Source organism: Thunnus thynnus, chromosome 14 (genome assembly GCF_963924715.1).
Source record: "Thunnus thynnus chromosome 14, fThuThy2.1, whole genome shotgun sequence".
In the NCBI taxonomy this organism is placed as follows: domain Eukaryota; kingdom Metazoa; phylum Chordata; class Actinopteri; order Scombriformes; family Scombridae; genus Thunnus; species Thunnus thynnus.
Window position 1 is genome coordinate 14,166,375 of NC_089530.1, and position 23,857 is coordinate 14,190,231.

General features: G+C 42.0%; 1 protein-coding gene across 1 annotated transcript; it reads left to right on the forward strand.

Annotated features, from left to right (window-relative positions):
* Positions 1-22,995, forward strand: antxr1d (ANTXR cell adhesion molecule 1d). The gene is made up of 18 exons (XM_067610037.1): positions 1-411; positions 5,521-5,592; positions 5,676-5,747; positions 6,043-6,124; positions 6,722-6,752; positions 6,840-6,913; positions 7,479-7,547; positions 7,634-7,714; positions 7,822-7,882; positions 11,778-11,876; positions 12,371-12,440; positions 15,864-15,942; positions 16,207-16,302; positions 16,391-16,429; positions 16,990-17,088; positions 17,175-17,339; positions 17,453-17,533; positions 21,749-22,995. Exons 1-18 carry the CDS (start codon positions 251-253, stop codon positions 22,052-22,054), a joined length of 1,737 nt encoding a protein of 578 aa, XP_067466138.1. The 5' UTR covers positions 1-250; the 3' UTR covers positions 22,055-22,995.
* The last annotated feature ends 862 nt before the right edge of the window (positions 22,996-23,857 follow it).

Consider the following 23,857-nt stretch of genomic DNA (forward strand, 5'->3'; position numbering starts at 1 on the left):
TCCTCCATCCTGCCCTGCCTCAATGCATTTTTTTTTTTTTTTCTGATCTGAAAGCGAAGACTTGGAGACAGAGCCCGGCTTAAACTGAAACAAGACTCCTGCAGGGGTGAATGCCCTCGATCTAACAGAACAGAACACCGAGAAACAACGCGATAAAGACGCACAGTCGATTCAAGAAGCAGACGATAGAGAGAAAATGTGAAGATCTTTAGTTGTCACAGTGTTGGAGTAGTCAACATAACCGGGAAAGATGGCGAGGACGCAGACTCGCATGTTCCTCGCTTTGGCTTTGCTGGGAATTTTCATTCTCGATGTGTCGGTGAAAGGAGAGCTGCAGGGAGAGCAACAGGAGGAGGAGGAGGAGGAGAGGTCCTGTCAGGGCGCCTTCGACCTCTATTTTGTCCTGGACAAGTGAGTGTCCGATATTATTTATGGCTTTGTTACTTTCTCATCGCTGCGCATTGCCATGCAACCGCCCAGTTGTTTGGAAACGCGGAGCGCATCAGTCGCATTCAGCCTCCACGTCTCTGTTGTTGTAACGGTGCAAGAGAAAAGTCACCCATAAGTTTGAGTTTGTAAAATAGGAGCGTAACCTCTAAATTAATTTTTGCAGTTTAAAATTGCTTTTTGTATCACAAAATTAACCCCAAACAAGATAACGTGTTTTAGGCAGATTAAGGTTATTTGTTTTGTCCCCCCCACCCCCCTCCCATTTTAACATTCACATTAAAATGTCTGTATGAGCACGTTTATACTGGGTTTTTACTTGAGTTAGAAAGCATTTATCGGACACTGGGACATGGTATTCGCTTCGTCCGGTTCAAAGTAGTGAGTCAAACAGAGCCACGGGATGTGGGCTGGGCGAGCAGGATGGATTGAGTTTCAGGCTGATGACGCCTGCGGACACAGCTGCAGCAGCTGCCCCACAGCGCTTCTATATGGCCTGCATGCATGGTGATCTACTGTAAGCTGACTGTATCCTGAACCGGCCATTGATGTCTGAAAGTGGTGTCCCGGCTCTATTGTTTTCCTGCAGGATTTTTTATAGGAGCTTATGAGTTGTAACAAATGACTTTTTTAATGGTTAATGCCTGTTTATTAATGCTTCATCAATCAGCTATTTCAACATCAATGGGTTGTCAGGTTGTGAAAAATCTCTTTTGGATAGTGCATGTCCCTCATAACTTGCTTTGTCTTATGAATAGCTCCTTAATTAATTAATTAATTAATTAATTAATTTCCTTAATTAATCAGAATCACACCTCCAATAGACATTTTGAACAGTTCCCTTTATTCTAAACATATTACTTAATAACCTCTTTTGAAGTATACTTTATAGGCTACATCATAAAAGTGGTGCTACTACATCTTTAGAAATGTAACTCTAACTTTGATCTTAGACTAACCCTAAAATGACCCCATTTCTTATTTTTGGGTATGTTTGTCTTTGTTTAATAGGCGTCAGTAGAGGAAATGGGGTGTGAGAGAGCGATGATGACAAACAAAGGTCCCCAGACTGATTTCAATCAGAGATTACTTGGAACGCCTTTTAGACCTCTATAGGCCGCCATAATGCACATGACCCTATTTCTAACATTAATACCAACTCTAAGATGAATCCTGACCCAGTCTTTGAATATATATGCTACTTTATACACTCACATCACCTGAAACTCAATAGATTTTATTAGACGGCACAAATTGTTAGCTTGGAGGAATGCACATTAGGCCGCCACTGCCCCAACAAACATTCCTCAGTGACTGAATCTGATAATCGAAGGATTTTTCAGGCTACATGGTCAGCTAGATGTTCTTGCCAGCTTTTTGAGGCTGTGTAAGTTTGTACCAGTAGTTATCCGTGTGTGATCTCTGCAGCTGCAGACTCCGTAGCTGTTCAGACATTATAATTGACATTTTTGTCATATCTTGGCTCCAGTTGCAAGGTGAGATTATGTGTATGGACACAGAACGATCAGACATGTCAAAACATGCTAAGCAAAGAGAGAGAGGAAGAGGGAAAGAAAGAGAGAGAATGACAAACAAAAACAAGGTATGGTTGATTTTCTTGCCCCCTATTTGTGTAGAAGAACAATGGGTTAAGAACAGATCATATTTTCAAAAGAATAACTGAGAGATTTGTGGGGAAGCAGTTAAACACTGTGGTATCTGTGTATATCATTTAGGATTAAGGTGAGGTAACTGTTTAAAAAAGATTTTTGCATGTCCTCAGTTGCCCTTCCCTCACCGTCTATGAGCTTTGAGGTGTACACGTTGAGTGACATTTCACTTTGTTTTCAGTACATTTGATGATCTTTCGGATGTCCGCGGCAACATCTGTCAGCCGCTCTTCAGTCTTTACCCTTTGCTTCAAAAAGTTTAGGAGCTCCCTGGGGTGTGCGGCACGTCACGCATGGCCGAGCCCCTGGTAGGCCCCTGTTTTTTAACCGTCTGGACCTGCATGCTTCAGCAGGCCTTCAGGAAGCTGCTGCTCTTTCTCCTGAGATGGCAACGACTTACTTTTTTTTTTTTTCCAGATCTTAAATGCCACACGATGACCTAATCTAATGCTTTAGTGGGGGGTTTTTCTTCACCTCCTCAGCGTCCAACCCACATGTTTGGCTGTGGCTTTACTGTCCAGAGGGATAGGAGGCATGCTGAGTGGAGAATGTGCGTGCGCTCTATTGGAAGCATCTCAGTAGACACAATATGAACATTAGAAAAAATAAAGCACCTTCAGTTCCCCACATTCCTACGCTCAACGTCTGACCCGAAGCAAATACCAGGCTGCATTCTTCCTCTCTGTCTGGTAACCCACAAATAGAATAATAGGTGTCGTATTCAATGGCTGGGATCAAAACAGAGATTTGTTTTCACTGATGTAAGTTCTCTGGAGGGCAAATTGCCAGCAAAAACAGATTCTGCCCTTGTATAATGCAAAAGTATGAATGTAAGTGTGAGGGCTAATTGCTGAACTGGTTGGATGATGTACAACTGGAGCCTTGAGTGAAGATACAGTGTATTTACTGAACATGAACTGACTGTGAATTTGTGCTTGTATTGAGAATAGGAATGTCAGCAGATGTTTGGTATTTGCTTGATAAGTGACCTAAACAATGAATTGACTAAGAAAATTGCCACATGTGCGATTAATAATACGGCAAATAATGTTAATGCCTCCTCAGTTATTCATACACATAGTCTGCATTGAAAAAACTGCTTTCTGTGCTGTACACTGGTTTGAAACTGAGCGTTTGTTGCTATAAACGCTGTTAATCTTACTTCAAACTAAAATAAGATTAAGATGTTTTTTCAAATTGTGAAGCCCTGAGCCTCCCCAGGAGACTCGGGGCTTTTATCATGCCCTCACTTTCAGGGAAAAGGATAAGTGGAGCAGGAAGCGACTGGTTAAAAGGGAGGTACAAAAGAGCCTTCATGATTCTAACCAGCTCAGACTTTCTCTCTGTTTATGACCCTGTTACATACACACACACACACACAGACCCTCCCTCTGTTGAGCTTGGTGTAACTCCGCTGTTTGATGTCATTGCATCCACTCACACTCACATTTACCCCCTGCTGAGTGCTACTTCTGCGTCCCTCTGTTGTTCATGTCACAGCCTTTTCACTCTGCGGACCCCCAACCTGTTGTTAGACTGGCTGTGCTCTCTGGGACCATCTGTTCCCCCTCACAGTCACATGCACGCTCACATAAACACCGATACCACACACACACACACACACGCACAGAGACACACAGGCCAGCTGCCTGCTACATCGTCCCTGCTAGAGGCAGACTACTACATCTGTCCCTGTCTAACCTCAACCCTCTGGCCCAGCAGCAATTAGCCCCCATTAGCGGCCCCCTGGGACTGTCCTTCATTAAGGAGACTGTCATGTACACAGCAGCATGTAGCAGGCTAACCAGCAGCTCTCACCACTGACAGGTTAAAGTCCGGCGTGATGGAATGTGACTAAGCGGTCAGTGAACTGTCTTCAAAGGCAGGGCTGGCCCTGACTAGGTGAGATTTTAGATTGGAGCCCCCAAAAAGTGCAAAAATGGTACCTCTAGCCCAGACAAAGTCCCCCCAGTCCTCCAGACAAAAAGGCAAGAGGGTCGAAGTGTGATTCAATCAAGTATTTGATGGCATGACCTGAGATAGTACAAGTTTGGTGGCTGTCAGGCAAAAACTGACCAACCGGTAAGGCTTTGAAAATCAAACCAGACAAAAGTCAACAGGGAAAAACAGAGGAAAAAGTCAAGAAGGGAGAACAAGTGCGTATATCTGAAAGCTGTATAGAAGCAAGCACACCTCTCTGTAAGAAAAAAAACCCAAAAGAAAAAACACATCCCACTCATTTGGTGCCCCCTCCCTTATTTGGAGACCCAGGTGACCAGCTATATGGCCTGTGCCACCGGCCGTCCCTGCTAAAAGGCTGTAGGAGATAAAACATCTTCTCATGGCTTTTAATTCCGGTTTGTACCTATCACCACCTCTGTTGTGTCATATCCTATGAAAAATGACTATTACTACTATTATTCATAATATTACTATGAATTATTCATCAAATACTTTTACATTTTGCTGCAGTTTTCTGGAGCCAAGTTTGAGGCGTCACACTAAATGCTAACAACAGTATGCTAATAAGCTCATAATGACCATGCTAACATGCTGATGTTTAGCAGGTATTTTTATGTTCGCTATCTGAGTTAAGCTATCATTTGCTAATTAGCACTTAAAATACACTTTAGTTGGAGGTGAACGTCATTAGTTTTGACTGAACAAATCAAATTTTGACGAGATGAAGGCGCTAGGGAAAAAGTTGGTAATACTTTATAATAGGGTTACAAATAATATACTTAAGTAAAGGTGCAGTGTGTAGTATTTAGTGGCATCTAGTGGAACTGACTTGGCAGACATGGAATATAATATTCATAAGTATGTTTTGATTAGTGTATAATCACCTGAAAATAAATTGCACTGCCATGTTGCACCGCCATGTTTCTACAGTAGCCCAGAACAGACAAACCAAACACTGGCTCCAGAGGGAGCCTGTCAGGTTTTTTGGATTACTTTGGGTATACAAATTGTCCATCCAATGTCCATCCATTACACACAAAACCACAAAAGTTAACCTGCTGGTGACACTAGTGGAAAAGTCAAAGGATCAACAAAGTCAGTAGGATCTATCCTCTGGGCACCATGAATGTCTGAACAAAATGGCGTTGCAATTAATCCGATAGCTGTTGAGATATTATAGTGTGGAGCAAAGTGGACTAACCAACACACTGGCCTTGCCATTGTTAAAGCCATGTCGCTAGCATGGATAAAAAAATACTGTACTGGTACTGGTCTGTTTAACAGACAAAAAATATTTAGTTAGAATGAGTACGCCCAAACTTCCAGTAAAATCTGACTGTGTTTCTTAGTTATCCTGTATGTCATGTTATTGTATTCACTGTAACTGTCTGGGGCAACAATAATTGTTTCCTTAGAATGTTGTGTTTGTGATATTTTTCAGGTCTGGAAGCGTGAAGAATCACTGGATAGAAATCTACTCCTTTGTTGAACAGCTGGCAGAGAAGTTCATAAGGTACATTCAGCATTAGTCATTCTCATTTCTGTATGGTTTTTGCTTTTTCTCTGTGTTAATGTGAAACAACTGTATGTTCGCAGCCCCATGCTGAGAATGTCCTTCATAGTCTTCTCCACACGAGGAAATATCGTCATGAAACTGACTGAGAACAGGTAAGACCGACACCTCACCAACATCTGTAACTGCTGTGTGGGTCTCTGTGTCCCTATAACATGCAGGCATGTCTTCTACTGTCGTGTTTATCTTTGTCTGTCGTTTTCACAATCTTAGGAGATTTTCTGAACAGATTTTCTTGCAACTCAAAATACAAGTGCATACAAATTTCACCCAAGTCTCACTGTGTTTGTTCTATTGGGAATATTTCTCGATCTGTTTTCTTAAGAGCAGCCAGTTCTTGAGCTCTCTTCCGGTGGAGTTTATCAAGCTGTGTATCTGTTTACCCAACAGGGAAGCCATCACTAGTGGCCTGAGGGCTCTGAGGAGAGTAATCCCTGGAGGAGACACATTTATGAACTTAGGCTTGGAGATGGTAAGGCTGCATTTAAGGATCCAAAACACTGACCGAGCCTAAATCTTATAAGTTCTATTTTCGGCAGCTGGAAACAGGGACAATTAGATTACTGTGATGAGTGGCTTTGATCATGAATTACTTGCTGTTTTTAGAAACTGCTGAACTCTGTGAACAAGTCAGGCATTGTAGATGTAAAATGAAGCATGATTCCACTTTTTCATGTGGCCAATTTCTCACCTCATAGAATTTCACCGCCCATCTCCAGAACAGAAAACATTTTTTTCAAAGTTCAAAAACCTTAAGCAAAGTCCAATTCTATGCCAACATAAAGTGCATTAAGTGCATTGATGAAATCAGATAAATACAGAGTTTATGTCGATGTCTCAGCAACAAAAGTGTATCAATTATCTTTTTACCACTTGAAATGACACCTGTCCCAATGAGCTGCCTCGCCAGACTACACACACACACACATAACAAGGGAAATTTGACACGTTTTAATTTGTGATTCCGTCCAAGAGCAGGATTTTGTCTCAAAACATATTCATTTTGTTCTTAAGTATCTGAACATGATGCAGAGTCCTAAATGATGTAACTCTGTCTTTGTAATTGCAGGCCAATATGCAGATATATCAAGAGAAGCAAGGTAAGCTCTGTCCAGTATGAGCTGCTCGTTACTTTTAACTCAGTATATTGTTTTGTTTGGAGAACTTGATATCTGTGTGTTCTACAGGGACAGCCAGTGTTATCATCGCCCTGACTGATGGAGAACTGAATGAATGGCAGTTTGAGACAGCGCAGCGAGAGGTAAGATGTGATATCAAGTGAGTAGGTGGGCAAAATATTGTGAACACTTGGAAACCTTTTGTTTACTGTACTCTTATATACATTATATCCCCGCTTGTACTGTTCTGCTGTTCTGTTTTATTGATGCTCTCTGTGATTTTAATATTTTTAGACTGTTCCATTTGACATATTAAATCATTTCACTGTTTTTTTTTTGATTGAGGCGCCTGCAATTTTGATACACAAGACTTTGGTGCTCCATTAATTGTTTCACATGAATTTAAAGATTCAGTACTTTGTTGCCATTTCAGTGTGGTTGATTTGAGTTTTCTGTAGTGAGCTCACGTAAAACTAAAACTAAATAATATTCAACCAATACGACACATTTGTGGCAGTGTATGTAATTATGCTACTTCAGAGCTTTTCTATGAGGCTTGTATATAATTTTGTCTATTTCCTGTCTAAACTTCTTACTGTGTAGACTGAAAGCCTGGTGTGTTTTTAGGATGTTTAAATGTCTCCATACCTACCTACCAGAGTCTCTTTAAGCTCACTGCTTTTTGGTTTATTTGTTCTTTTCTTGCAGGCTCAGAGAGCCAGGTCTATGGGCGCCATTGTTTACTGTGTAGGGGTCAAAGAATTTAACCAGACCCAGGTAGGAGCCTCAGAGGAATACAGATGATATATAATTACATAACAAAGCAAATACAAATGATTCTCTGTGTCTGTATGGTTTTCTAGCTTGCGACTATTGCAGACACTGTGGAACATGTGTTTCCTGTGTGGGGAGGCTTCCAAGCCCTCAGGGGAATCATTGACTCGGTATGACAAATACACACCACACATATACACTCATCACACACAGAGAAACACACAAAATCATATTATGTCATTATACTATTGTTTTTTTCCTCCTTTCCTCCTCTCAGATCATCAAGAAGTCCTGCATTGAGATTCTAGCAGCGGAGCCGTCCAGTGTGTGTGCAGGAGGTAAGAGGTGTGGGGAGCAAGGTTTCCCCTCCTTGTTAAGACACTGGGCAGTCAACGATGTGTGATTGTGTCAGATGACAGTCATCTAAAGCCTCTGGAGTGGAACATGAGGTTGAGTAATCGCATGGACGCTTATGACCGCGGAGTGACAGAGAGCGTATTGTCATTCACGGCCGGGGGAAATTAGCATAGCTGCTTCAGCCCAGCATGTGTGCAAAAAAAAAAAATAGGGAGGGGGAACGGGTGTTGGTCAGAGGAATTAGCCGGGAATCTTTAAGCATGGCTGCTTCTCTGGCCTAGTTTGCCACATCGTATATGCTAAATAGACATTCTAGCTTTTTCAACCCTTTCCTCTCCTTAACTTGTTTAAGGAAGTAAGAGACAGGATAAGAGCTGAGCTTAGACAGAGACAGTGAAGGAGCCTTTATTGGTAGCCAGCAGGATGGATGAGCTTTGACATGACCTTATTAGGACTCACTTAAGAGAGTGCATTTGCAGTTGTGCTACCAGGACAACCAATGGAGATTAGCATCCATTATGGGATATGAAGGACAGGAAAGTGTGTGGTTATAAGAGAGGAGAGCAGAGGAGAGGAGAGGAGAGGAGAGGAGAGGAGAGGAGAGGAGAGGAGAGGAGAGGAGAGGAGGAGGATTTTTCGAGCAATGAAAACAAAAGTTGCCCTAAAAGGACAAAAATGAGGATGGTAGGATAAGGAATCACAGTTCTCACGTGATAATTATAGTCTCTGGTCTGTTGCCAGAACCTCAGCATGTCACCAGACATGTGCTCAGATATCCTCCAACAGCCTCATTTATTATTCGATTGATGAGCAGCCTAATGGTCAGTGAACTAAGAAACCAAAGACCCACTTTAATCAAGACTTGATTCTGGCCTAATTAATGAACACATGATTATGTTGTGCTGCGTTTGCCTTTGTTTTCAAATTATGTGTATGAATAATATATGACCTTAATGCTTACTTCTTATCTTACACATCTTATGCTTATGAATGACTCAAAAAATTACTGTGTAAAAATACCCACAACTTGTGATCTTTACACATTTCTTGCAGTATAATGGTATCTACTGTGAATGTCAAGCATGGGTCAGCATGTTGCGAGTTTGTTGTTATTTTGAGTAACAAGACTGTGGACAAGATTCTTCAAAAGTTTAAATATAACTATCTACTTGCATCCACACATACTGACATATTACATAGGTACTGTGACAGTCTCTCTATTTGTCTTTCTCTCCACTTGCCATGTGGTCACTTATCGTACAGGCTTTACACACACACACACACACACACGCCCACTCACACACACGTTTAGATGTCATTTAGTTAGTGCACACACATACACACACATGTTCAGCACATGTACGCACATGTCCCTCACATTGATGTGAAGTGACCAAACCGAGCTGCCTGCAAACAGGCCATCAGACTGGACAGTGAACGTTGGGCCACACTATCAGATATGACAGCACTGATTCCACACACACACATACACACACACACACACACACACACACACACACACACTGTGAGCACAGTGAGAGTTGGGCCTTATATCTAACATGACAGCAGAGATTGCTGCTTTCATTAACGTCTGACCCTTTCCTCCCCGTCGTCCCTTCCTCCTTTGCCCCTCCCTGCCCTTCACTGTCCCGTCGCACTAACGTGATTGAAGAGCTGCCGGTCGGACAAGGCATACCCCACTTTTCTCCACACACACACACACACACACAAACAGACACACAAGTGCCTGCACATGCATGTTCATGTGTACAGCCACACACAAACACACGTTCATACAAATGTAATCCTTGTCAAACGTTCAGGTGTAGATGTAAATGGACATGTGGCCACAGAGGCAGGCAGAAAGCAGAGAGGAGAGGGCAGTAGCATATGTGTTTTACAAGTCAGCGGGGCACCACCAGTCTCTGCCCACCATGTGTCTGACAGCACTGACCTTTTAGCCCATCAAGCCTCAGTGTGTGTGTTTGTGTCATGGTGTGTGTAGATGATTCTCAGATTGAGTTTTTTGAGCTTACAGCTATTACTAACATATTAAGATTAGATATATAAAAGATATGGAAACTAATCTGATCCCTATGTGATATTACAGGGTATTAGACAATTTTTGACTCATGAATCAGTATTTGAATGAGTCAGTCTAAAAATTAGAGTAATATCTGCCATGTACTATTTCCAAGTTGTCCGTTTTTGTGTATATGCACATGCACTCTGTCACAGTTCAGCTTGTGCTGTTTGATAGTAACATTGTGTGAAAGGGGGACAACTGTTAAAGCAGCAAAGGCACTGAGCATTAGGAATAATTAGTGTTAAGGCTTCCAATTAAGTTGCATGCTGTTGTGGCTGCAAACTACATAAACCATCCGTTTATGTGAAAATGAATACAGTCCTAGTTAACTGATATTATATAGTTGGTTCTGATTGTTGTGGTCATGTTTTCAAGCGGCAAGAGGGTGGAGAGGCAGAGTGAACAGGAAACGATTAGGCTGTCTGTAATGAGAAGTTTGTGTGTGCATGTTTGTGTGTATAAACCCATGTGAAATATGAGGCTGGCTGTGGAAATGGCAAGTTGCAAATCACTGGATACATGTAAATAAGCATGCACAGCAGTTTATTGAAGAGAGTTAGAGAGCTTTTTATGTTGCAGCTGCATACTTGTTAATACAAACTAAGTTACAAGGTGTTTAGTGATATGTATAAACTAATACGTATATCGTATTTGTAATACAACTTCATCCTGTTTTGTGAGGGCTCAATTTCAGTTTACATCTGTCTTGTGCATCACCACGTTTCCTCTTGGATAACATCCACTGGCAAATACACACTTTTCATTTCTACAGCATCTGCAAACATGTAGGGATGTGCAGTAATGGTGAACATGTGAGCAGTGTTTTCTCCACTCAGCTCTTCCTCTGTTTGTGTATCAGTATTTTATGACTTTTCGTAGCAACTCATCTGACCTTTTAGAAAGCACTGTCACATATACACCCATTCCCTGTGTTTTTATCCAGTGATCTTCACGCTCGAGCTTTAAAAGTTAAAGGTGTGGCGAATGTTTGCTTCTGTTGGTCAGCATAATGCTAGAGGAAACAGCCACAAACACACACACACACACACACACACACACTCATGCATGTTCAAACACATGCATGCACACACTGTAGACATGCAGACGCTTACACATTCCACAGAAAAACACAAAGACAGCACACACACACACACAGTATGTACAAGTTACATCCTCACGCAGACATCTGCAAACACACACATGTGCTAATGCCATGCCATGGTGCCATAGGTAAGGTCAGACCTACTTTGACAGCACTGTGTTGTTGTCAGCCCTACAGGCATGTTTTTAAGCAAGTGTTTTTTTCCCGCTCTCTAACATATGCTGGGTAGCAGCCACATAGACACTCCAGCATATGCTGGAAAGCCTCTGTCAGTGCGCTTTAACCGTGCCTCAGGGAAACTAAAGGTCAAAGACACACACACACACACACACACATATACTCACACTCCTTCTAGCTACTGCACATACTAAGATATTTGTGAATAGAAGCACTTTCAGCATTAGCACCATTGGAGCATATTATGGCCTTTCCACATATACACGCACAAGCACACAGATATAAACAAGCAGTAATGAGCCTTGCACGCATTTCTTCTGCTTATGTTGAGCACATGAAAGAAAGGGAATGGCTGTCAGAACTCACCGTAACGCTACACCTGAAATTTCCCTTTACTTTAAAGCCAAATAGGAGACTAATTTAGATATTTTACATCTCTCATTTTACATCATCTCAAGATTGTTGCTAATAATTACTGACAGTGTCTGCACTGTTTTTGTTTGTGTCTCAGAGCGTTTCCAGGTAGTGGTGAGAGGCAATGGGTTTCTCCATGCCAGAAACACTGACCAGGTCCGCTGCAGCTTTAAACTGAATGATACATACTCCATGGGTAAGTTCTGCAACAGCATACACACACACACACACACACAAAGAGCAGGTCACTTTTTTGCACTTTTTCAGGATAAAAGGAATAATTAGTGTTAAATATTAAATGCAAAAGGTTCTGATTGATTAATCAAGTTACATAGGACATTCAAATACCCCTGATATCAGTACGTGCTGAGAATAATCTGCAAGCTTTATACTGCAATATATAATGAACCTAGAAATTAATATGCTGTACCACTTTACTTGTATTCAATCTGCTGAGAATAATTTACCATAAGGACTCAACATCAGAAAGAAGCACTGGAATCTAATGGATTAATTTCTTTTAATTGCTTCTTATTACAGCAAACTGCTGTACTAGATTCATGGTTTCAGTTCTCATTTGGATGCATCTGGTTTTGTTTGTGCAATGGATAGCAATGAGGGAACTGTGTTAAGGCTGCAGATGTTTAAATTTCTTCTCCACAAAACATGGTTTTCTTTTTCCCTCTCCAGATGAGAGACCAGCTGAAATAGAGGATACCTTCCTTCTCTGTCCTGCTCCTGTCGTAGAGGAAGTCGGGAGGTAAGCTGCACGTCTCCTTTGGCTCTTACCCTCACACTGTTTTCTCAACTATTGCTCCATTCCCCAAACTATCCATGTACAGCTACAATACTCAGAGCCCAGATCTTTGCCAGCTGCAGCCAAGTTTGGTGTGGACACAGAAGACTGCTGTCCTTGAAGAAATTAGAGCCAAAGTCATTGAGTGTCTGTAATCAATCAGTGTTTGTCACAGCTAACGAAGCCAGACACCAATCACAAGGGGACAACAGGAGTAGAGCCCAGGAACACGACTTAATGAGAGCCTCCTGGAGAGGACCTTCGCAACTGCCTATGTGTGTGTACGTGTGTGTGTGTGTATGTGAATTTGGGTGTGTGTGATGTATCCCAATCTCTGTCTGACACTTTGGGAGAGAGGAAGTGTGAGTGGAGTCGGTGGGGCAGTGTAAAGTTTCCTCTGAGGGCTTCCAACTTTGCTCTGGGTGATTCAGAGTAGAAGTTTCTTGTGAGGCAGACAGAGCGATGCTGCGAGGCTGAGCTCGGAGAGGAGAGGACCGAGGCCCAGCAGCCTTCCCATCCCTGCTGCCTGCAGTCCTGTGCATAATTATACACTTCAGCCTACGGCCTCAGACACCTCCCAGTCATCATCTGTCTTATTGATGTCACTCAGATTTCTAGTGTGATTTGAGCTTGTCTTGTCCGCCAGTGAAAAGTACTGCTTTAATGGGGAACTACTCCTCAGAGATGGGGAAGTAGGAATTTTGTTTTCTCACTGTGGCTGCAGGAAGATTTAAGATTCTGTGACATGCTACATTTCACTCACACGTGTTATAGCAGATGTGGCACATGGAATTTGAATTGAAACTCATTGACAAGCCTTAGGGGATTGACAAAAAGACAGAAAAAGGATAATTAAAACAATTCACGTCTTACACCACCAAGAAGACATCTGGCTCCGTTTCTACCTTTGTGTCCAGTTGTTGGCCACATGGCTTTACACAGGTTGGGCTGCTTCTCCTGAGAGCAGATCAGAACAGGGTGCATCATTACGCACTGCAACGGTGCCTGAAGGAGGCGTCCTTCCATGTAACAGAAGCCCATTAGAACAAAGTCAGTGTTGGCTGACACCCTGCGTGCTACTAAAGAGGAAGTCAGCTGTGAATAGCTAAAGGGCCCAAAGAGAGGGCCAACAGCTGGCTGATGAGTTCTGGGCTGTGGAGCAATAACGTACAAAGAGATATGGAAATATGTAGTTAGACAAGAGTGCCGCTATGCAGGCTAGTCAGGTGTTTGTGGTACAAAATGATCAGAAATAGGACTATTTTGTAGTCCTCTCAACAAAGTCCTACTTCTCTTCATCCAAGATTAGATTTAGATAAATTAAGTTAAAACCAAGCAAGATGCTAAACTTTCATTAGTTCCAGTTTCTCAAATGTGAAGTTTGGCTGCTTCATGTCATTGTAAATAGAAAACCTTTGGATTTTGGACAGTTGGTCAGACAGAACAAGTGACTTGAAGGCATTTTTATGGGTTATTATGTTAATTGTGATGGATATTTTTCCTATTTTCTTTTATCATTAAAGTTCTATTGATAAGTTCTCTTTTGAAGAGAAAAAAAGAATATAGAAACAAAAGCACAAAAAATTCAAGATTCATAATCAGAAGAACCCAACAACATAACAACCAAGATGACAGCACCATCCCACCATCCCACTTACTTGGTTTTATCTGAAGCTTTCAACTAGACCTTGTGGCCTCCTTGGTGGATGGAGTTGCTCATAATGAAACACCAAGAAAGTGGACCTTGTGTTGACAATGAAGCTGTTGTTTTCAAGCTCAAGAGTGAAGCTTCAAGCTCAGCTGTTGACGTTCATTATCGCAGCACCAGTCAATCAACAAAAAATATTCATGACTCACTCATACAAAGACCACTTACATATTAAATAATACAGGGAGGAAAAAATCACTATAGTAGTAAAATAATTATAAGCTTTTCACATTCACTTACATATAATTACAGATAATATGAATAGTATAATGATTGTTTTATTTTTCAAAACAATCAATCAATTAATCAATAATGAAAATAATGACGCAGTCCTGAAAATCACTCTTACATGTGAGATCACATTATAGGGGAACTGTTTCCTGTTTTGGGGTTTTAAGGTCTGTACATATGATCTTAGGGACTCCAGCTCCCAGCATCACCTCTTCACCCAAACACCAAAGACCCTCACTCACCTCCTGTTCCATCCGAGCCTTGTCGCCTATAATGAAGTCATTGATGGCGCCTTCACGCAAATCTGTGTTGACTGGGAACCTTCCGGATGCGGCTCCCCCCTCCTGCACTCATGCATACACACACACACACACAGGGCAAAGACAGATATAGTGGGCAGATTGATGATTGATAGGGGCTGAGATCTCTCTGTCAGAGAGGAGCTGATAGCACCGTGTCCCCCTGCCTGCCTGAAAGGAGGGCTGACCATATGATGTGGGGTGGAGGGGGGGGGCAGAAAAATAGAAAAGGGGGAGAAAAGAAGAAGAAAAAAAGATGAGTGGCACCTGCACCGCCAATTTCCTACCCTGTCAGTGACAGCATGAGTTATAAGACAAGTTACAGTGGTATGGTCGGGATACAGGAGGGGGCGAGGAGGCAAAAACAGAGTGTCAGTGATTGAGGAAGTGGAGGGTGGGGGGGTGTCTCACAAGGGAGAGACAGCTTTGAATGGATGTAGAACAGGAAAGGCCCTCCTCCTACCATCCCCCACTCTCTGTTTCCTCTCCACTGGCCCCCCCACCTTGCAGTGACCTCCCCCCTGTCGCCCCCTCCTCAAATCTAAACCTAGAGCTCAATACCCCCCTTGTCTCTGTCCCCCCAAACCATAAGCACAGCACAAGAAACCTTTCTCCATTCTTTTCCAAACCTATAACTACAATCCAGCTGTCTGCTGTTTCCACCCTCTCAAGCCTTTTTGGCTAACACGTCTTGTTTTTATCTCTTTCTTACGAGCTTTATGAATAACTTGTCAACTAAATTTGCATCTGTCTTTTTCGCTACCGCTATCCTGTCATCTCCATATCCAAAAAATATAACTTTTTCTTGTCTCTGTCCTGCCTATCACTGTGCAGTTATAGCTGCAGATAACAGTGCTGAATACCATGGAGTAAGAAGTCATTTAGTTGTCTGTGGTTTCCACATTAGAGGTCTGGGTCTGATCCAAACAGAAGAGATTCCTTCTGTGGGTGGAGAACTCCCTGACCTCTTTAAAGGCTTTGTGTCTATGTCAGCATGTTTGTGTGCTTATAAGGCAGCAAGTATGGACAGAGAAGATGAAGGAATGTATTTGACACCTCGGGCGAGCTTCTGCAGTAGCCGAAACAAGGCTGTTGGAGTGTGCACGCAAGCAGATGTATGCATATCTGTGACACGAGTTTGTTTTGCAGGGTGATCTACCTGCAGGTGAGCATGAACGAGGGCATCTCCTACATCACCAGCTCGGTTCACATCACTACTACCGAATGTGTGAGTACAAACTGTGAACAGTTTGCACTATCACAACAACACACAATGATATTACCCTCTGGCTTGCTGCCCACTTTGATTAAACTTCCTTCAAACTTCTTATTTTCTCCAGTCTTCTTCCTCTCTCCACTCTGAGGTCTCCTCTGTTGTGTCTGTCATCAGAGGAGGCTGTGAGTACTTTGCCTTTTCATTTTCACTTTTTCTTCTCTATTGTCTTTCAGTTGAGTTTAGTCTTTAATCCAGTCATTTTGTGTTTTCATGTAGTTTGATGGTACCATCGTGCTGATTTCGCTGCTGGTGGTGTTCCTGTTGTTGGGTCTGCTGCTGATGTGGTGGTTCTGGCCTCTCTGCTGCACTGTGGTAAGTTTGTACCTCAGATATCAACATTTTAGCTTGCGGTCATTAGTTTTCCTCGTGACATGAATGTTTTTTTTTCTTCAATCTTCAGGTGATCAAAGAACCTCCACCCCCTCCTCCTCCAGAGCCTGTAAGACACCTGCCACATGAAGCTGACTTGACTTTGCTTTTCTTTAAAGGGGACATATCATGCTTTTTGTGGTTTTCTGTTATATTCTGTTATTTTAAATTAATACTGTTATGATATCAGATATCTATGTTAAATATGGTAAAAGGTTTGTTGATGTAGCTTCCCGATTGCCAGAAGTTGGAGGTGACTTAGCTTTTGGAAGCTAACCAATCAGAACAGTGTGGGCTCATCAGGAGGGGGGTCTTAAAGAGAAAGGAACTAAAACAGCCTGTTTCAGACAGAGGCTGAACTAAGGGGCTGCATAAAGGGTCAGTATGAGTTAAATGAGGACTTTTTGAACTGTAAATCATAGAAAGATATTCCAGTAGAACTCCAGATTAAGAATATAGACCTGTAAATGTGCATAATATGTCCCCTTTAATTGTTACTATTCATTGTAATGACAGATCTATATAAGAATACAAGCATTACATTACTGTTCTTGTTGTAATGGTAGTATTAAGTATTAGTATGTTTTGGAGACTATGATCTGTGTCATGTTATTTTGGTTTTACTCAAAGGAATCAGATGATGAGGATGGGATGCCCAAGAAGAGATGGCCCACAGTGGATGCTTCCTACTATGGAGGAAGAGGAGTGGGTGGCATCAAACGCATGGAGGTACACACACGCACATACAACTTTCTACATTTTTCAACACATTATAGTACAGTTTAACAATGCTTTTCTTACTTAATCTTTCCCAGGTGCGATGGGGGGAGAAGGGGTCCACTGAGGAAGGAGCTAAGCTGGACAAACCTAAAAATGCTGTTGTAAAGATGCCCGAGCAAGAGTTTGAACCTTATGAGCCCAAGCCTCGAAAACCTCCCCGCCGCCCCCCACAGCAGAGGAGGTGGTACACACCCATAAAGGTTTGACTTTTTTCTTATTGCTCTTTAAATGTTGCATGCGTATTAAAGTGTATTTACTTTTTATCCCCTCTTTGAAATATTTGTTTTCGTTCACTGTTTCTCTCTGTGTCCAGGGGAAGCTCGACGCTCTGTGGGCTCTGTTTAGGAGAGGTTACGATCAGGTATCCCTGATGAGACCACAGCCTGGAGACCAGGTGAGCCTGCCTCTCAACTGCAGTCACATTTCATTTTATCTGCATCGAAAACACGACTAAAAGATCCAGTCAACCAAAAACAGGCATAATAACTGATACAAAACTGTAATTATGTGTAATTTTGGGGATTCTGCTGTGGATAACTACCACTTAAAAGCTTTTTAAGAGCACATTAAAGGGTACAGAAAGTGTTTTCTGTCTCTGTGGGGGAACAATTGAGCATCTGCATTCTTTCTCTCTCTCTTTCTTTCTTTCTTTCCTTCTATCACATTGCATAAAGACAACACTTGTCAGTGAGCAACATGTACACGGCAGCAGCTCAGTACTGATTCTCTACACACACACTCATACACACACAGAGTGAGTGAATGAGCCACTGATACCACTCTCCTCATCAAAGCTGCCATTGTTCAAGCACAAGGAGTACTGTACTCTTCTGTACTCTTCATTGAGAATTCCCTGTGACTCCTAGAAAATGACCGGGTTTCTATCGAGTCTCCAAATAGCATGTTACACACTCTCTACTTTCACGTGATGATTATAATTTAAAAGTACAACTACTCTGTCGAATCAGGTTTTATTTACTAAGTTTCATGTAACGTTTTGTTGAAACGCTGCTGCAAAGTCCTAAATCATGACATCACTGCGAGCCAGAACTAAAAAGAGCAGGCAGAGCAGGGCGGCTCTTTTTATCTAACCATGGCCTTGTGTATTGCATCCCATAACCCCACAGACATGTTTTCATCATCATACTGGTTGTCATGGTGAAACATCTGCTCCGTTGTAAATGGTTTCATTGTCGCTTCTCATACCTCAGTCATATCACTGCAGAATTTATTGATTCTTTCTTTGTATAGGATGATTCATCTTTACTGTGTAACAGTGTGTGTGTGTGTGTCTACTGTATTTGGAGTCTGTAAAAATGGTCATCAATGGTTTTATCCCTTCTTTCCATCTTGGAATCTTTTTATTCTCTAAACAGCACAATTAATCTCTGTCAAGACAGAAGTTTCTAGAGTCTTTGTCAGACACTTTCTGTGGGTCTCCGGTTCACAGAGACACTCAACAATGACCCCCGCCACTCCCTTCACGCGCCATTAACTGAGGACTTTCTCACATGGAAAGAAATGAGGGGGAAAAAAATCCACTTTTGTTACAAGCAAGATTCTTGCTCAGAAATGTGCTAATAACCATATCAGACATGAAAGAACGACAACGATGGCCTGAAAAAGTCACTCAAAGTGAATTCTTCACAATTCCTCAAATCTCTGCAAAAGCAAAAAACCGCATCTGTATGTCAAATAGGTTCGGTTAACTTATCATTTGAAATTCGATACTAATGCAAATACAATGTCTGAAGTTGAGTACCAATATCTAAATTATACTTTTAAGAGAAATATCAATGTTTTTCATTTTGCAAAAGAAGCCAAAAGTCTTAAATACAAAATATCTAAACACAAGGTTCTGTACAAGAAATAATACATACAATATAGTATAAAACTGCCAAAATTGTATGTAAATCTTGAAATAGTTATAGATGTAAATCAGAAACTAGCTGATGAAAGAATATGTAAAAAGGATTATATGAATCTGAGCAAGCATTCAATGCCAGCTTTTGGCGTACTTGACTATTTTTGATACTCACTGCTGTGGACACATTTCTGCTGTTACCTAAAATTGGAGTTTGATGCACAGCCCTAATGACCAACAGTGCAGCCGGATTACAACAAGGTGGCAAAAAGCACAGCGATAACTAGCATGGATCAGCCTCCTCAATGCGGCTTGTTAACCAGCAGCTCAGGAGGAGCTCGTCCTGCTTTCTCCCCACATTACTCCTACTTCACTGCCTCTGCAAACGGCCATCAGCGGGCTGCCAGTTTCTGCCACACTCTCTGTTTGCATTACATGTGTCTGCACTGTGTGTGTGTGTGTGTGTGTACATGCATGTGTTGTCACTGTAAGTTGTGTGTCAACTCTCCTGAGCGAGCGTCACACAAACAGATGGGGAGTTGAAAGGCCACGAGCCATATTGTGACAGAAGAGATTCCCTTCTTTTGTCCCCAGAGCTGATGGCACTGATGGCCCCATCACACAGCACAGCACAGACCAGAGGGCGGCCACCATCCCTCCGTCCTCACACACAGACTCCCCCCCCCCCCCCCCAATCACAGCACTTAAAGGCTTGGTTCACCCTAAATTAAAAAAAAAATATTTTCTCACTTACCTCATGTAGCATTTAGTAATGCACATAGTTTTGGTTTTATTTGCCCAAGTTTTGAGATCTGTGAGATTTCAGCCACCACCCCAATATAATGACGGTTAATGGAAATAAGCAAGGTCTGTAACATATTACTGTTGAATTAGTTACAATTCAATTTTTATGCTTTAAGCACCACAAACAAATCTGTTCACCGTCACCTGTGTGAAGGCAGAAATCTCAAGAGACAAATATTTTAAACCCATATCAGATAAACCCAAAACTATCTTGCACAGTTTGATACCACTAGAGTGAAATGTAATTTGGTTGGACTGACCATTTAATGCTTGATCTCTACAATTCAGGCTTTTTATCCTGATAAGTGTGATAACTCTTCTGTGAGAGCACGTGGAGCATATTCCTTATGCAAGTGGATCGCTATAATGTCATATGAGGTGACAGGCAAGAGCTGTCAGGTTAGATGTGTGTCTCCCCTCTTTCTCCCTGTCTTTCTCCCATTTTCCTTACTATAATGGTGACAAATGTATGTGTGCGCAAGCATCATTTCCCTGTAAACGAACCTATCAGCTGTGTGTGTGTGTGTATGTGTGTGTTAGGGAAGGGCATAGTCTTGTGGGCATGGAAAGAGGAACAGGGGCTAGACAGAGGAATGGTGTGAAGAGGAATGCTGGAGGTGTTTTAGGGTTTTATTTTTCTCCAAAAAAGGAGTTGAGGGTTTGAAGTAAACAATCGCCGAGAGGGGAAGCAAAGCTGTGACAGACGTTACAGCCAAAGGGACACGCAGGGGAGTCTTACCATCACAAGTGACACATTGCTGACCTCTCATACAACTCATCTATGTACATATCTGCAAAAAAAACTCTTCTTTTCTCCACTTTTCCATCACTCTATTCCAACACCAACTGTATGTTTTGTAGTGCTCTCTTGCAGCTTCCCCTCTAACCTTTCTCTCCCTCTGTTTCTGTTATTCATGAGGCTGAGATTTCATTCAGGCCATATGTTCTGGTGGAGGCATGCTTACAGTCACACACACACACATGCAAACACACTCATATTCATGAGCTTGTGTTCTCATTGTGTCCATATGCTCTCTCTGGTGTTGTGCTGCTGCTCTGCTGCTCACAAACTGGCCCTTTCACCGCAGCCCGGTGACAAGACCGAAGCAGTCACCTCCTCCCACTACCCCAACCGGGCTGCCCCCAAATCAATTACGTACCCCTCATACACACACACACACACACACAATGGCTCCCTCAGTCACAAAGCTACTTCTGCTTGGGTCCTCTTAATGGCCCCTGTGTGACTTTAGGGCCTCTCTGTTTAATAAGGTGTTATAATCAGACCACCAAGGGTCTGTGACACAGAGACCTACTTCCCATCCTTCACACATTGACTGAGCAAGACAAGAATTTGTGTTTTTAAGTGTGTATGTGTGTGTGTGTCTGCACCAGGAGGCTATGCAGCGAACATAGAGGAAAACCATCAATGAGAACAATAAGAGAAGCGTTCCATTCTCCCAGACTTGTAAATTATGTTAAACGCTAAGGGGCCTCTGTTAACTATTGTGGAGATATTGAAATCCCCCCTTTACATTCCAACAAGTCAAGCACATAAGAGACATAAACCACTTTCTGTTCTGCATCAAGAGAGGCGGAGGGGAAATGGGGAAAGCTGCAAACTGCAAAAGCATGTGTGTGTGTGTGTGTGTGTGTGCCTGTGTGATAACTCTGTCAGTGGCCGTCTTTGCTAGCATCACAGCTATTGTGGTGCAGGTGCGGACAGAAGAAGCTCTGTGCTCCCTCTGGGGCCTCAAACACACACGCCTCTGTCAGCAGAAGCTGGGCAAAGACTCACACAAACTACTTTGGCTGGTGGATCTTAGAGACTCATTGATTTTGCACAAAAAAATGCACACAAAGACGCACTGCATTATAATCTGTATTCTGCACTGAAATGACGATGTGCAGTTGTGGTTTAACACTCCGTCTGTCTTGCAGGGTCGCTGTATACAGTTCCAACGTGTCAAAGCTGGAGAGTCCAACACCAACAACCAGGCTCCTTCTCGCACACAACACTCTCCCTTGCCTCCTTCTCCCCCTTCTCCTCCTCCTCCGCCTGCCGAACAGCAACCTCTGGTCTCCAACTCTGTCCCCCGTACAAAGCCTCCATCCAGAGGGCCCCGCACCACACCCCCCGCCCGCGCACCACCTTCCGCCCGCGCACCCCCTCCAGGTCCACCCCCTGCTCGTGCACCCCCGGGGCCACCAGGACCCCCGCCGTCTCGACCCCCACCCCAGCTCTGATGATGAAGAGAGGACATCCAGTAATCAAATGATACATCTATTCATCTTTAAAAAAAAAAAAAAAAAAAAAAAAAACATGTCCTCCTTTCACCCTGAAGACTCAGTGACAGCAGAGGTGTGAAATCTTGTAAGCCAGGAGCTTTGACATGAAGCTCTGCGCTTTGTTGCTGGACAGCAAATAAAATATTTATCTTGATATCAAAATCAGCTACTGAGTTTCATCAAAGATAACATTTTTGTAAGAAAAAAACAAATAGATTATATAAAAAAGCATGTAGTAACTTGATTAAGCCTGCACATATATTGATTAAAGGGGGAAGAGTAAGTGCTGTCCTTTCTAGAAATTCAACTAAAACAATTCATGCATAGAAATGTGTTGCTTTTAGAAAGTTAGACTGTAAGAGGTTGTGTATGTATAACAGTGATGGTAAATTAGCTTGTTCACTTGGTGTTTTATTTTGCATGGCATGATAATGTTGAGTGAGGATGTGGTGAAAGATGATTTGAATGTTGGTGATGTTGGCGCGCTGGTTTTTAAATGTACACTATCTTATGACTTATGCATCATTTTACCTTTTCAATCAAAGAAACTTTTCTACATCCTAGTTAAAATTTAGTTCAGTGATCTTATTGCAACTGCAGGGCAGTTTCTACATATTTTATTTATTTTATTACAGGCTTTGTCTGCATCTGTTTTATTCAGCATCACGTGGATTTCTGGGTTTTGAAATCATTCATAGGAAAAAATTATAAGGAAACACTCTGGCATGACATCTAATGTATTTGTGGTCTTTAACACCTCCAAGTGAACGATTGCATTGTAAATTCATATCGTCAGGATCCTCCTGTATACTGCATTTATTGACTGAAATGATCACTTGCATTATTTCTGTATTAACAACTTTTTTTGTGTCTGTCTCCAATAAACTAAATGTTTTTTATGTGCTGCTTGGCAGCGATTTCTTTCAAAGATATTAAAATTGACATAATAATTCAACATTATACGGCAGCTTCATATTTTTCTTATACAATTATATTATGAAGCAGCTTGCAAACACACTGCAGTCAGTGCAAAAGCAACCTAATGACATATTTATTGGTTAATTGGATATTACAGGATGCAACATTTGGTGATGTAATGTGTTCCCCTTCAGGCAATGTTCTTTAATTAAACTAATTACATTTCCGCTGCTGTCAGGACACTAATAATCTATCTGCGACATTTATATAGGTAGCCTACAAAATGAATCCTAAATTCAACATTTTATTACTTTTGGATGTATTCAAAGTCGTATTTTTGCTCTCATATAATTCTTTTTGTCATTTGTTTTTCATTTAAACAACCAGTGCAGTAATCAGTAGTAGGGATCTTAAAGTATTCAGACCAGCAAAACATCTTCTATTTGTCATCTTAGGCTATTCCATGTAAACTGATGACCAAAACATACATGTAATTCATTTCAAATTAAATCTAGAGTACAAAAAGGGGAGTGAAAAGGGGTTTGAATACTTTCTGACACCACAGTACAGTACATATATGTTTAACCGCAAAGCTGATGATGCCTGGTCTGGGAATGTCCTGAATCAGTCCAGGATGTCTCCTCCCCTCCTCAAGAACACTGACTGTCACACTGTGTCCAGACACAAAAGACTGCGTTTAGGAGGTCAGTCTGTCACTGAGACTCATTTTGCTGCAATCCATCTGGGAAATGAATCACACAATGCTAATGGTATGTTACCTCACTCAGCGCAACAACCTACAGCCTCCTCAGTGTCTTTAAGGGGCTGCAGTAGAGCCACACT